This window comes from Mirounga angustirostris, unplaced genomic scaffold (assembly GCF_029215605.1).
Source record: "Mirounga angustirostris isolate CCGP_5_RB_7025 unplaced genomic scaffold, mMirAng1.0.hap1 SCAF_12, whole genome shotgun sequence".
Taxonomy (NCBI): domain Eukaryota; kingdom Metazoa; phylum Chordata; class Mammalia; order Carnivora; family Phocidae; genus Mirounga; species Mirounga angustirostris.
Genome location: NW_026991720.1, coordinates 69,470,049 through 69,484,351, shown reverse-complemented (window position 1 = coordinate 69,484,351; position 14,303 = coordinate 69,470,049). Strand labels below are relative to the sequence as shown.

Here is a 14,303-nt window from a genome sequence, read left to right as displayed (position 1 = left end):
TCTAGAAGAGCAGAATTTGGGAAATAACCTAATTTATTTCCACCAACAAAAAAAGGCAGAGAGTATCTATGTCTTGCAAAAAATCACAAGATAAAGTAAAACCAGAACCTGGTCTTTTTGAGTTCAACCTAGCATTAAGTCAACTCCAATATAACTGCTCTTGATATTTCCTTATACATTTTCTTTTATATGGACTTTTTAACAACATACTTAATACATAAGAAAAATAGCCAAAGAATTGTTTTTCCTTTTTTTTTTTTTTTTTTTTTTTTTTGGTTGCATGTCAAGGTAAATATTTCATGGTCTTTGCTCTTTTATACTTTAAAAGTAGAAATAACCACACGGTTAGTTTTCTTAAGCAGATTTCTTTAAAACATTTGTCAAAAGACAGTGGGCTAATAAAAGTTATTTTTTGGTTATACTTTTTATTTTCATTGCAGAGTGGTTTGTACACATACTATTTTGTAAAACAAGTTTTATTGAAGGTAATATGTAAAATATAAGTAAAAAGCTAACATGACATTTGGATATAACTCATATGGATTTTAAACTTTGTTTATCCAAAAAGGTTTGTTAATAGAACATTTCTGTGAGAATACACAAGAAATTGTTTACCATGGTTGCTCTCTTAGAGGTAAATTCCATGCTTAGGGATGGGGGCTACATGCTCTTCTAAAAAGAAAAGTGTTCCCATCATTTTACCATTTAAAACCAAACAACAACAAGAAGACATTTTTCAGAATGAGGATTTCAGCATTTCCCAATTCACTTTAATCAGTTTACTTAATATGGTATTAGCACCGTGCATTATTTTGTAAGAGTAAAAACTAAAAAACAAAACAAAACAAAACACCAATATGTATTTCATCTCCAATTTAAGTCTCATAATACTGGGGAAGAATTTACATAACCACTACAGATTTATAACTGTTTATCCCTGCATGCAACTAGATGATTTCATACAGAAGAAATTTCCAGGCCAAAATAATTCTATTTTTATGATTTGGAACAGACATACATTAAGTTACTTAACCAGCTTATTTAATTTGGGCACTGAATTTATTTAATTTGGGTGATGTTAACTACTTTCACTAACTTATTTATTTTTAACCAACCTTTTAAATTTGAGCAATGGGGAATCAAAAAATATGAATTGCTTTTGGAGACTGATGTGAGTTTTTTGTCTTGGCTCACCGCATACTAACGGGAAAAGTCTGGCAGCTGATTTAACTTCTTTGAGCCTGGGAGATCCTGGAATGTGTGGTATTTCAAATACAGAAAAAGAACCTCCTAAACAGTTTCCTTTGTGAAAGCGATTTATCAGATGTGGATGCATAAACGCAATTAGAAACAAAACATACCTTAGCTAATTCGCCATTCCCCTGCCCCATCACCCCATCTATTTTATAAATTAGAAAACCAAAATCCAGAAAAAACTTCCAGTGATAGCCAGTGGCAGAGCTGGGACTAGACCCAGAGTCCTCACCACGTAGCTCATTGTTCTTCTCCTTCCAATATATTCACTGAGGATAAGCGGGTGGAACCTAGAAAGAAATTAGGAACCAACAAAAACCTGTGCTTACAAAATAGGGAGTGGCTTGGGGTGTCTAAGTTCAGGTACCTGAAATCCACAGTTCAGGCCACCACTCTTAACTTGAATTTGACTCTGTAGGCAGGAGGTCATCTCCAAAGAGAGAAACATCTGACTGCTTGGGAAGGTTTCTAACCTCCGTGAGTTATTTTTCTTCTGGTCTATTAAGGATCATTAGTTTATAGTCAGAGTGAAACTTTATATTGCAGGTAGACGTGTCACATCCGACACTTTTCCTGGCTTTACAAAAGGGCAGCAAGGTGAATCCTGCTTTCCAGCTAGTGGAGAAACCAATGCTGAGTGAATCCAGGAGAAGCCAATGCCTACATCCAGGAAGTTGCAGGAGCCAGGAATTCATAACCCTTGGTGTCAACAGCCACCCAAACCTTGGTTGATGGGGAGCGGAGAAACGCTTTCTGGTAAGAACTTTGGTTCCCGCTTCTGTCTTCTCTGGTATCATCCGTGCACCCTCCCAATCATTACAAAACATTCCCCTGAAGAAAGAGTAAGAACTCTGCTGTGGAGGAGGCAGTTTGTTAATGTCAGAAAATGGCCCTGCAAATTGTACACGATAGTCACATCCCGATGCCCCCCTTGATCCCCAAATGTGTCAAGATGTTTCGGGCATTTAACAGACTGGACGGACAGACATCAACAGTCGTGGTGGGTGTTTCTGAGATTACAGCTCTGTTTCATTTTCCTCTTGGGCCTTTTCTTAAGGTTCCCATTTCCCACAGTCCGTGTGTAACCGGGAAAAGTAGTAACATGCTGTATATTTTTGAAACTTGGGGAGGTGAGGGGCCGTTATTTCCTGCTGGGTAGTGTCCTCCTTTTCTTCACAAACAAAACCCGGATGTGACTTGGGAACGGGAAGAAAAAAAAAAAGGCACAAAAAGTAAAACTTCAGTTGTTTCTCCAGGAAAGCGGGCGCGCGCAGCCGCAAGCGTCGGCCGCAGCCCCGGCGGGTGCCCCGCGGGTGTGGCGGGTTCGGGAGCCGGCAGGGGGCCAGCGTCCCGCCCGGAGCTCGGGCCGCGCGCAGCTTCTCGGGCTCCCTCTCGACCCAGCCCTCCGCGGCTCGCGGGCAGGCCCCCCGCGCTCGTGCAGGCGGCAGAGAGAGCTAGCGCGCGGGGCCGGGCCGGCGAGGGCGGACGCCCGGCAGGCAGCCGAGCGCTCGCGGCCCTGGGAGCGCGGCGCGGAGGCGGTCCGTCCAGCGCCGGCCGGCGGGCGGCGTGCGCCCGGGCGTGCCGCGCTCGCAGCCGGTGCGCTTCCAGAGCTGTGCCCGGGCTCGGTTCTGCGGCGAGAATGCCGGCGCTTCACATCGAAGATCTGCCGGAAAAGGAAAAGCTGAAGTTGGAAGTTGAGCAACTTCGCAAAGAAGTCAAGTTGCAGAGGCAACAGGTAAATTGGCCGTCCCAGGGTATTTCCTCCTCTGAAATGAACCAAGGGCGGTTTTTCCTGGTTTGTTACCGTGAAACAGGACCGCTTTTCTGGGCTTTGGTTTTTTGGGTTTTGTTTTCTCGCTCTCCCCCCACCCCCTCCCCCCCAGCTCCTCTTAAGTAGGGCTTCGGTGGTACCTGGGAAACTGCCAGTTGATGTGGGGAAATCATAGGAGGTGAAGGAGAGAAAGGGTCCGCTGAGTAATTTAAAGCCAAATGTCACACCATCCGAGCCTAGGGTTGGGGAAATGGACAAAAAAATCTGCCTGCTGTTACTTGGTTTTAAAAACTCAAATTGTAGGCAAAAGGCAGATGGCTATCTCGTTCCTTGATCTCTTTCATAATGGGACAGAATGGTATTTTGGTGTTTTTTAATCACTATTTAATTCATCACAATTTAGGTAATTTGAATTACATAAGTTTGAATTTCACCAGGCCTCTCCAGAGGTATGCAATGAACAGCTCACTGGGGCTTGGGAACAAAACATTACAATTTCTATTTTTATTTATTTGTAACTCTCATCCCTTTATACTTTTCACTTTGTTTTATAAGTACGCACAGTTAACTAATACAGTAGTATCTGCATTTATTTATAAATAATTATACATATACTGAGGTGCATATGAAAATTTTTTTTTTTTTTTGCATATGAAAATTCTTTTTAGCGATCATGATTAAAAATTTTAGAGACCACTGAAGTGGATTACAAATTCAGTGAGAGCAAAAGTCTCGGTGTTCAGAAGTCTCCACTGAAATGTGTTGGAGATTTTGTACTTTTGACTTCTTACTGGTAACTTGAGCATGCATTTCTTCCTTTTTTCCTCAGTCAGGCAACCTATAGTCCGGGAATAGGTTTTTTGGATATTTTTTAAAGGAAATTATCTAGTCCTTTTCCACAGCAAGAAAAATATAAACTAATTTCATTTCTCCATGGTTTAATACTATAAAAAATAAGAAAAAATAAAATTAAAAAATGGCAATTAAACAGGTATGGTAAATAAGCTCCTTTACTTTCCTGCCCTAGTTATGGCAAATCTATTCATGACAGAGTCCTGTTACTCAGGATGAACATTTTGAATGATACTTGGAAAATGCAGGTGTTTTTGAGTTTTACTCTTTACATGTTTCTTTTTCTGAAATTTAATCTTTCACTTCCAAATCCCTATTCTTCCTAGATTTTGGAGTGCAAAGTTGTTTCTATCCATGTTGAAAGTTTTTGTAGCTTTAAAAATACTGCTGTGTTTAAAGGAATAAACAAAGCTGTGGGACCCAAAGAATAGGGTAGTTTCTTGAAACTTTAAGGGACCCATTTTGTGGATGGCAACGTGCAGTCTTTGTTGGCCACTTAGATTTTTTTTTTTTAAGATTTTTTATTTATTTATTTGACAGAGAGAGACACAGCAAGAGAGGGAACACAAGCAGGGGGAGGGGCAGAGGGAGAAGCAGGCTTCCCACAGAGCAGGGAGCCCTATGTGGGGCTCGATCCCAGGACCCTGGGACCATGACCTGAGCCGAAGGCAGATGCTTAACGACTGAGCCACCCAGGCGCCCCTGGCCACTTAGATTTTTTCATGCAATACATCTTAGAGGTTACATATTAAACAGAGTTGCATAGACTGAAGTATGGCACTGTTAAAATATCCTAGTACCAGAGTGTGCAGAACTTATAGGAGAAAAAAGAGACAAGTGTCGTCTAGGTATTTTAAGCTTCATATTAGAAATGGGGCAGGGGCCTGGATGCAGCTGACTGTGTAGAAATTGAAAGTATCATTCATGAGCCGTTCCTCCCTGCCAACTGCCCACCTGCACTCCTTAGGACACACCCTGCCCCCTGCTCAATCAGTTTTCCAACTCCAAGTGTATGTCAAAGGGAGAGAAAACTTAGGGGATACAAGGAGAGGCATCTAAAATCCTAATAATAATATTCAAACATATGTTATCACACACTTCGATTTATAGAGTTTTAGTGTTCTACAACCATTATGGCTCTTAGAGATCATTCAGTGCTCTCATTTTTAAGAATAAAAAACTTGAATCCCGAGGAGGCTAAGTACCTCCTTATTTAAGACCTCAGAGATAATGATAAGGGTGTGTACTAAAACACATGTGTTCTGATGCCCAGTTCATTATTCTGTCAATAAATTGCTCATGTCTGAGCTGTGTGCTCTGCTCAGGCCAAGGACACAGAATCCACAGGCTGAATTCTGGCTCCAGCTAATTGTTGTTCAAACATATCTTCTTGATCACGGAAGGAAATGCTCAGAGGAGCAACTATTCACTTTTGGAGGTTACAGATCTCTTTGGAAACCTAATGAAGAAGCCTCTATAAGAACAGATACAATTTGGGGGAACTCTAATCTTATCCACACATATCTCTGAGGAGACAGACCCCAGGTTATGGTTACTTTTATCTGTACTTCTGAAAATTCACATAAAATGCATGCACTATAAATGTCAGCAACAAATAAGAACAATTGTTACCCAAGAGAATGGTACTTGAAAAGATTTTTATTTCACCACATTTTAAGTCATATAACTCCATCACCTAGTTCTAAATTTTAGAACAGTGGTCTTCACATTGTGTGCAAAAAGTATGTGGGGTATGGGAGTAAAATATTAAAATTTCTACTTTAAATCTCATTTTTTGACAGTTTCCAGCTTATGTTTTATAATTACACATTAAGTATAACACGGCATCTGTACTTATTTATAAGTAAATAATTACATATTATTACATAGTTATATACATTTTGGGATACATATGCAAACATGTTTTTGTGATCACCATTAAAACAATTTGAAGATTACTAATCTAGATTACAAATTCAATGGGAACAGTTTCCCAGGGTTAAGAGGTTTATTAGTTTGTTGGAGCTTCGGTAATTTTTATTTCTAATTTCTTCTTAGCAATAGGCCTTCATTAAGACACTAATCCTTTTTTTTTTCCTTTTTTATTCCTTTTTCTTTTTTAAATTCGCTCTTGCAATCTGTCTATGAAGGAGAGAGTTTTGGAAAAAAACTACTCAATCCTTTCTCCATTGCAGAAAAAGTTTCAACTAATTATATAAACACAAGAATCTCGGATAAACCTAATAAACCTCAGATAAATCTTTAGTTATGATCATTGCCCTCAAGCAATGGGAAGGAATTCCAAATAGAGATACAAATGGCATGATTGGGCAACCTCAACCTCCCCAGCATCAGACATTCTCCAGTGTTTCTATCATTTTGTAAAATTGCAGAACATGGCACACACCCATGATAAGTGAGAATTTTGGCAGGACACAGCCCAAAACATTTGGGGATTATCTCTTACTGCACCTGTTCATTAGCATGGGAAATTGAAAATGTGGTATGTTTTAGTTCATAAAATACTATGAATACTACATCGTAATTGTATTTTAGCAGAGGAAAGAAATCATATGAGGCACAGTGGATAGAAATTGCTGGGGATGGTCTGTTTAATACAATGACTTCCAAGCTTTCTGACCCTCACCATAGTGAGAAATATATTTTAACGTAGATTGTGTCATTCGTATATAGCGTATATATTATACATGCTTTGCGCTACTATTTTTATACTATTTCATTTTTTAAAATGCTAGCTGTACTCAATTATATTAATTTCACTAACGGGTGGTAATGAAGTGTAGACAATCCTGATCTAATTCATTCTTTTTTTTTTTTTCCTTAAGGTGTCTAAATGTTCTGAAGAAATAAAGAACTACATTGAAGAACGTTCTGGAGAGGATCCTCTGGTGAAAGGAATTCCAGAAGACAAGAATCCTTTTAAGGAGAAAGGCAGCTGTATTATTTCATAAGTAACTCTGGAGAGAAATTTCATCCTCAGTAGAAGAACTAGTTTGTTTTGGTTTTCTGAAATAAAACCGAAATTCCTTTTAAAGAAGGAAAACAAAATTTAAGGACTTTCTTAAACACTTATATTGATACGGTTATGTATAAAAGCTGTGTGCTTCTCATCTTTGCTCACTATACCCCCTTGTTAAGAGGGCAGAGAGTATCAAATGTACAATTACGGAAATAAGGACATTACTTGTGCATGACTCACTTCTTTCAGTATATTGCTTGATGCCTTAAATAAAGTTTTATCTCTGGAAAATGAGTGTTGGCAATTTTAAAAGGTACTTTTTTTTTTTTTTTGGCATTTACTTTTATATTTTTCCCCATAACCTTTCACGTGTTTGGGACATGTATCAAAGGATTAGGGGATTTGATAGATAAGTTCTCTAATCCAGCTCTCTACTTCAAATCTCAGTTGGTTTACAATACTGAGTTCTGACTTCTGGAATGTTTCTGATCTAATTTTATCTATTAGGGAAGCGAGTGAGTAGAATTCCTAACATTGACGGACTGTCTGAGTCAGGAACCACATTAGCACCCGAGCGCCGCATTACCACTCACCGTACAGATCTCGGTCAAAGTGTTGCTTTCATAGTGCTCTTGGGGAAGGGCCATGTTTGGGGTCCAGGAGAAGCCCCCAGGAGGTCAGCCCTGCATGTCCACCCTCAGGGAGCTGCACCTCCCACAGGATCTTCCCGTCTTGGGCACGGTGACCCTCTGGCTCTGTGGCATTGACAGAGATACCTGGCTCCGACCTATTCCTACCAGCCTTTTCCAGCAAGCTTAGGCCAACCATACCGCCTTTCCTTCTCCTCCAAAGGGACCAGTTAATCTTTTGCCCATTTCTAAAATTAGCTTGTTTTATTCTCCCCCTCATTGATTTGTAGGCATTCTTCATATATTTTAGCCATTGTCAGTGATAGGTGTCTCCAATGCCTTCTCCAGTCCATGGCTTAACGTTTCATGGCAGGATGGTAGCTGCCACGGCTTTAGCCCCTGGGTGCAATGCCCCAAGGTACACGGCCCACTTGAGTTCTTTATGAAGGCACATGCAGCAGCGACCTCAAAGAAAGCAACCTTTCTTCTTCTCTTGAAGCATTTTCCCCCCTCTCCCTCTGTTTTTTGAATGGCAGTTGTTCAGCGTTTGAGCCAAAACCCTTCCAGGTAAGTTCCAATTCTAATGGGCTTAGTCACTAACGCGCCCTGCAATTTTAAATGTGGCACCAGAAGCCCAGGTTTGTCCTTGACTAGGTTTTTTTCTCCTGCTTAGACCCAAAAGTGTAACTTATAAAGCCAGAGAGGTGCCCGTGACTTCTAGCAGCTTCCTAATGCATATCAGCCTCCTCGCTCTGAAATTGCTTTCCTTTTCCCTCTCTGAGAGGGAACAGGATGCCCCAAGCTTTTGAAAGAGCAGGTTACAACGAACCAAGAGCAGGGACTATTTCCTTCAGTTTCCTGCCGTTTTCCAAGTGTTGACGTCAATTGGGATTACTGAGAGCCCAAGGATAATTTTAGCCCAAAGCATGCTCTACTCCAAGATGAGATTTAAGAAAAGTAAAGGCATAATTTTTCCAACTGCCATAGAACAATTTGTATTGGGATGTGTTGCTACTATTAGTCATTTCACATTTAAGTGGCCTGGGATTTTAATACTTTGGGGCTTGTGAAGTTTGACTTTAATGCACTGTTTCAGGTCTCTCGAGTCATGGAGTTTTCTTGTGTTGCATGAAGAAGCAAGCATCTATTCTTATTCTTGTTAAGGCAGATCAGATCACCTGCTTTCTTCATGGAGGGCCAAGTCAATGGATTTATCCTATAACTTGTTCAGACTTATGGCTGAGAAGGCTGTGCCCTCAGTTTCTATTAGCCACATTCAGCTGCCTGTTCATATACCCCTCCAAGTCCTAGCCTTTGCTTTTCATGTACTTTCAGCCAGATGACAACTTAGCCCACTTCTGCTTTTTCCTTAATAAATTCCCAATCTTGTAGATGTTTCTACTAAATCTAATTCTGTTCTTTTTTTTCCTTACTGTTTCATCATAGTATTTTGGCAAATATGCAGAAGTGTAATAAAATCCTCTTGATTTTCAAGTGTTCAACTGCTAAAAACTTACTAGCTTACATTAGGAAGGAAATGAAAAATACGGTAACTATATATTTGAGTGTATTATAAAAAGTAACCTTTAGTAAGTGGGAATTTGTTAAGTAGAATTTAAATCATGTGTTCAGTTTCTTCCAAGTATATAGTTGTGTTAATCATTTGGTATCTGATTAAATAGTTGCTATGCTTTGTGCATTGAGACCCAGGTTCTATGAACTCATTAAATTAGCAAAATTGGCTTTCCTATTTCTATTCCTATTTAAAAATAAAAAATAGAACAAGTTTTATATTACTATGTTTAAGCTTTGGAGAGTAAGTATATTTTGGTATTAATGTCCTATGAATCAGAAATAAGTCTGTATAGTCAATATGATCTGATTAATAGTATATTTGGATCTATTCAGCTCATCCCACCAAGTAAGACAGAAACATTAAGTCAGTAATAGTTATAGTCCACCCTCATCCCCTCTAACTGAGTCTTAGATGGATGATAAGCAATGAAAAACAAGCCCCTATTTCTAGTATTACAGTCTAGGAGAATAGGGACTAATCAGAAGATGTCTTTGATTTAATAAAGCAGTAGAATGAACACAGAAGGAAAGCGCTGTGGGATCTCTCCTGTTAGAATAAACCCTGATACCCTACTTGGTATGTCCACTGTCCTAACCAGGGAAGACAAGGGCATCAGCAGCACCTTTTCCACTCGGGCTACCTTCAGTTTGAGGGAATGAATCCACAGACCATTAAAAACCATCCACTGGCACTAGGAAAACGTAGAGACACATTGATGCCATTTCTTCCTTTTTCTTTTGGTTCACACACACATTAAATAATGGCCTTTTTTTACATAATTTCATTGAACATGAAAATGGGCAGGAAGGATTAAAATAGGTGGTTTATAAATTTCAGAAGTTGACCTAAAAGTTAATGTGCAAAAGTTACACTTAAAATGAAAGGAAAAAAAAATAAAATGAAGGGAAAAGGTCCTTGTAAAATTAACAGTCATGAAAAACAATTCACATTGGCATATATAAAAATGTATGCATTTATTTATTCAAAACCAAAAATATTTGGAGATCTATGTACTAGGCACTGGTTTAGGCCCAAGGGATATAGTGGTGAATTAGACCAAGTCCTTAACATCATGAAATTTACAGAAATTATAATTAATCAGATGTAGGTGGAAATTACAGAGTATCTTATAACGTATAGGTTAGGATAAATAGGAAAGTGGTTTTTCTACTTTTTAATGATAACGCTGATGATGGCATCATGATGATGTTGATGATGGCGAGAGCTTACACATATGAAATGCTTAGTATTTGTTGGGCGCTGGAATAAGCCTTTTTACACAGATTATGTCTTTTAATTCTCACAAGTACCTTATATGTCGGGTAAATAAATTATACAAAGTCATATAACTACTTAACTGGCAACACAGAGACTGTGCCCTAAACAATACGCAGTACTCTGTCTCTCGTAGGAGCCAATATATGTGCAGAGTGAAAGGAACTATTAGCTCAATAATTTTCTGAAGTGGTTTTTGGCACACATACAGCCAGCTACTAGAGCCTCAGAAATGTTCAGCCCTTGTGTATGACATAGCATTTTATAGTAGCTTATTTCAGTTGTTTCTACTGGTGGTTTGGTTGGTTAGTTGGTTGGTTGTTTTTCTGTAATCACAGCCTAATAGAAAAATTTTAACCTATACAAAGGGGGTGAATTTTGCTTTCTTAGTAAAAATCCTATCACAACCTGAATTTTTGTAACAGTGATAACCTCTAATTATATACCAAGTAGCACTTGCTCATTTGCTGAATAATATAGTATCTCAGTTTAGTACCAGAATTGAGTCTGATAGAAGCTACATGAATTATGGTAGAGTGTCTAGAAGAAATAAATCAGACTCTGTAAGGACTTTCTTTACCAAAATTATTGACTTGTAGTTAGCCCTAGAGAATTCCATATAGGTACCAAAGAATCTTTTCTAAGAAGTGATTGAACTCATTCTCTGTAAAAACTTGTATGTTTTCCTTAATAAAGTTAGCCATTGGCTTTAGCTCATGTCATCCCAGCCTCTTCTTACATCCAGCCTGAAATGCAATGTGAATGACCTACTTCCCAGAGTTGTCTGGGAATTATTGAGCCTGATTCTCTAGGCTGTGAGTACAGCTCTTTAAATCCATAAAAAGTCCTCATGTTTTGGTATTGATCAGTAGATACTTTCATTTCCTTTTTGGAAGTAATCAGATTAAATATAAATATATAAAATATTTTTTTTTTCTGCAGATTTAGTGCATTCATTCAAACTTTCACAGCCCTGTTTGGTGTAGCATACGGAAGGAAAGAAAGGGAGTTGGTCTCACCTTACTGAGTGTTTTGAAATAGTATTGAAACCTGTATGTGTCTCAATCTAAGAAGGAAAAATGAAGAGAAGAGAGAAACATTTAAACTTGTATTAAATCATTTGAAAACATAATCGAAAAACTGATAAATATTAACATAGTTCACTGATTACTTAAGAACAGTTCAAAGGCCATTGTTGCTAAATGTTTCATCTTTGTAACTGAAGTTATAACTTGTTAGCAAGGAACACCACAATATGGACTTGGGTGCTCTTTAATTGCTAATACCGAGACTTGCCTTTTTTTCTTTTTTGGTTTTAATTCATCTTTGAAAGATTGCATGCAATTGGATTTTCAGCTGATTCTTATTTACACACATTAATATAAAAGCAGATATAAGGTAGAATAAATTAATATTTATTAACATTTGGATTTTTCAGTTTAGGGCAGGGAATAATTTAGACATTTAAAAACAATTTGTTTTAATTTGATTTAACAAATGGATTAAGGACCTGTAAACATGACACTCTTGGACAAGTTCAGCCAATATTTTTCTTGCATTCTAGGAATTGGCAGTCGAAACAAATGGTAGTGACATTTATCAAGTCCAATTAATTAAATCAATTTATGTACAAAATGTAAGTGGATTAAGTGCTTGAGAAAAAGGGGATAATAAGTGAGTGATTAGTCGAGTAAGACCAGAACATTTCTACCCTTTGAGGAAACATTTCATGGAAGGAGACACAATCGCTAAAATGAAGGAAAAGAATTTGTAAAGTATGAAACTAATAGGAAGAAATTTCACTTATTGAGTGCAGCTTAGCAGACTAAGAAAGCATTTGCCAAATGTATAGAACAAGAGCAGAAGGAACCTATAGCTAATTGGATACCCTGTCTTTGGTTAAAAAAAAAAAAAGTCTTTGAAATGCTTTTTTCAGTTATTGTGGGAAACATATTACACCAAATTCAATGACTTAAAATAATACATTTATTATTGCTTATGAGTCTACCAGTCAGTGCATCTGGGCCTCACTCTGTTGATCGTGGCTGGTTTCATTGATTAATGTGCAGTCAGCAGCTGCATCAGCTAGGGGCCAACTGGTTAGCTGGTTGTTGGCTAGGGCAAAGTCGGGGACTGGGTTATATACTTGCTTGGGCTCGTTCTCATAGCATGGCAGAGTTCTAAGAAGAGTAGAAGCGTAAAAGGTGTCTTAAGGTCTAGAAAAAGAGCTAGCACATCATCACTTCCACTGCATTCAATTGTGCAAAGGAAGACACAAGGCCAACCCGGGTGCAAAGAGCAGGAAAACAGATGCCCCCTCTTGAGTGCAGGAGTGGCAAAGTCATACGGCAAAGGCACAGATCCAAGGAAGGGTAAAAAGTTAGGGACGGTTTACAGTCTATCCATCACATTGGGTGAGGATCTTGGCTCCAGCCTTGGGCAGCGGGAAGCCAACAGGACTAACCTAGGGCTACGTGGGCAAAGATGATTGGTTAGGATAAAAGCCAGAAGGTTCTGATGATAAGAGCAAAATGTGGGGATGGTCAGGGCACACACTTAGTAATTCAAAAAGTTGGGAAGGGATGGCTTAGAAATCTGTTGTGAGAGGAGAAACATCCCAGTGAATTTGAGACTTGACCAATCCTCACAGCTATGTGGCAAATCCAAATTATGTGTAGGAGAAGATGAGCAGCCTCTCAAAAAGCAATTTTACGAACTCAACTTATAAAAACATCAGTTTCTAGAAAGCAGAAGACTGCAGGTACTGATTATGCCCTTTTTCTCTTACATTACAAAATAGAAAAGAGTTCTGCAACTTGATGACCCCTTCAGGCAGAGGGACTCATTTTCAATAAAGCCAACCTCCAAGAAGTCACAAGATTTGTTCCCAGCACTGGCCAGCCAATCTGGTGAGGGTAAGGGCTATAATAAGCCAATCCTGCCAATATTTCAGAAACCGATGATAACGTGCCACTCCTAGCTCACCATTTGGCAGCCTGCATTTCTTTCTAGTCTTTTCCGAATATTCAAACTTAGTTGGCTGCAATGAGAGAGATGTCCAGAGAATTCAGTTTGCTGTTCAATTTACAGTTCACCTCCCAAATTTGTTCTTGTCATAATTCTTCTGAACACTCCACTTGAATCTGGACTTGAGAGGGACTTCTATTGATATTTCTTTAGGTATTTGTCTGTGTGGACTTTTTTTTTTTTTTGCATAAGACTTCTCTTAGTAAAGTTGAACTCCTTTTCTTTAATCCTGATAAGTGTTTTCTGAGGCTTCTGCTTTCTTTTATTATGCCAGAAGTTTCTCACATAATTCCTTATACTTTGCTGTAGTTGAAAAGAGTGCAGTTTATCTGGAAGGGAAGGAGTTTGCAAATACTTTTTGATTAATGAGTAACACAATCACAAGTTTGAGGGTACACAAATCATGAGCTTAAAGTATTAGACAGTCTTGGTGCATCCACTGCCTGGAAATAAGTGTTTCTTTTATCCTTTTTAGAAGGACATTTCCTAAAGCAATGCTAGAGACTCTCCTTCACAAAATTTACTTGGGTACCTGTAATCTAAACTTTGTGTCATCATCATGCATTTGTATAAACTAAAAACTGGGCATAAGGTTATGCATTTGTCATATATGAGAAGGGCTATAAGGCAATATTATACATGTATTTTCCCGAGGTCATAAATCATATTGGTACACTAGAGCAGAAGGTTGTCAAACTTTTTCTTTCAAGGGCCAGATAGTAACTATTTTAGCCTTTGCAAGCCGTACTATCTCTGCGGTAACTACTCCAATATGGAGGCAGCCACACACAATAAAGTAGATAACCAAAGGGGTGTGGCTGTGTTCCAATAAAACCGTCTTTATACAAACAGGCAGCGGGCTGGATTTGGCCCACAGGGTCCTGTTCTAGATCAATGTTTCATTTAGTGATCAATTTAGTGAAATGTTACCAATAATTT

At 38.6% G+C, this 14,303-nt stretch overlaps 2 protein-coding genes across 3 annotated transcripts in view; both read left to right on the top strand.

Annotated features, from left to right (window-relative positions):
• Positions 1 to 14,303, top strand: part of GNGT1 (G protein subunit gamma transducin 1) — a 130,873-nt gene that overhangs the window by 20,456 nt on the left and 96,114 nt on the right. The window contains exon 4 of one of the 2 annotated variants that reach the window (XM_064575261.1): positions 1,801 to 2,010. The gene's annotated coding sequence lies outside the window, so the exon portion shown is untranslated. Of the gene's footprint in view, positions 1 to 1,800; positions 2,415 to 14,303 lie in introns of those variants that run through there. The other variant, XM_064575262.1, reaches the window with a different exon arrangement.
• GNG11 (G protein subunit gamma 11) lies at positions 2,514 to 7,151 on the top strand. Its single transcript, XM_045864690.2, has 2 exons — positions 2,514 to 2,989; positions 6,724 to 7,151. The coding sequence occupies exons 1-2, from the start codon at positions 2,894 to 2,896 to the stop codon at positions 6,847 to 6,849; spliced, it is 222 nt and encodes a 73-aa protein (XP_045720646.1). The 5' UTR covers positions 2,514 to 2,893; the 3' UTR covers positions 6,850 to 7,151.

Excerpts from the sequence above, each read along its gene's own strand:
- GNG11 (XM_045864690.2), top strand. The coding sequence starts at position 2,894 with ATGCCGGCGCTTCACATCGAAGATCTGCCGGAAAAGGAAAAGCTGAAG. Across the intron at positions 2,990-6,723 it reads TCAAGTTGCAGAGGCAACAG|GTGTCTAAATGTTCTGAAGA; the intron begins GTAAATTGGCCG and ends TTTTTCCTTAAG.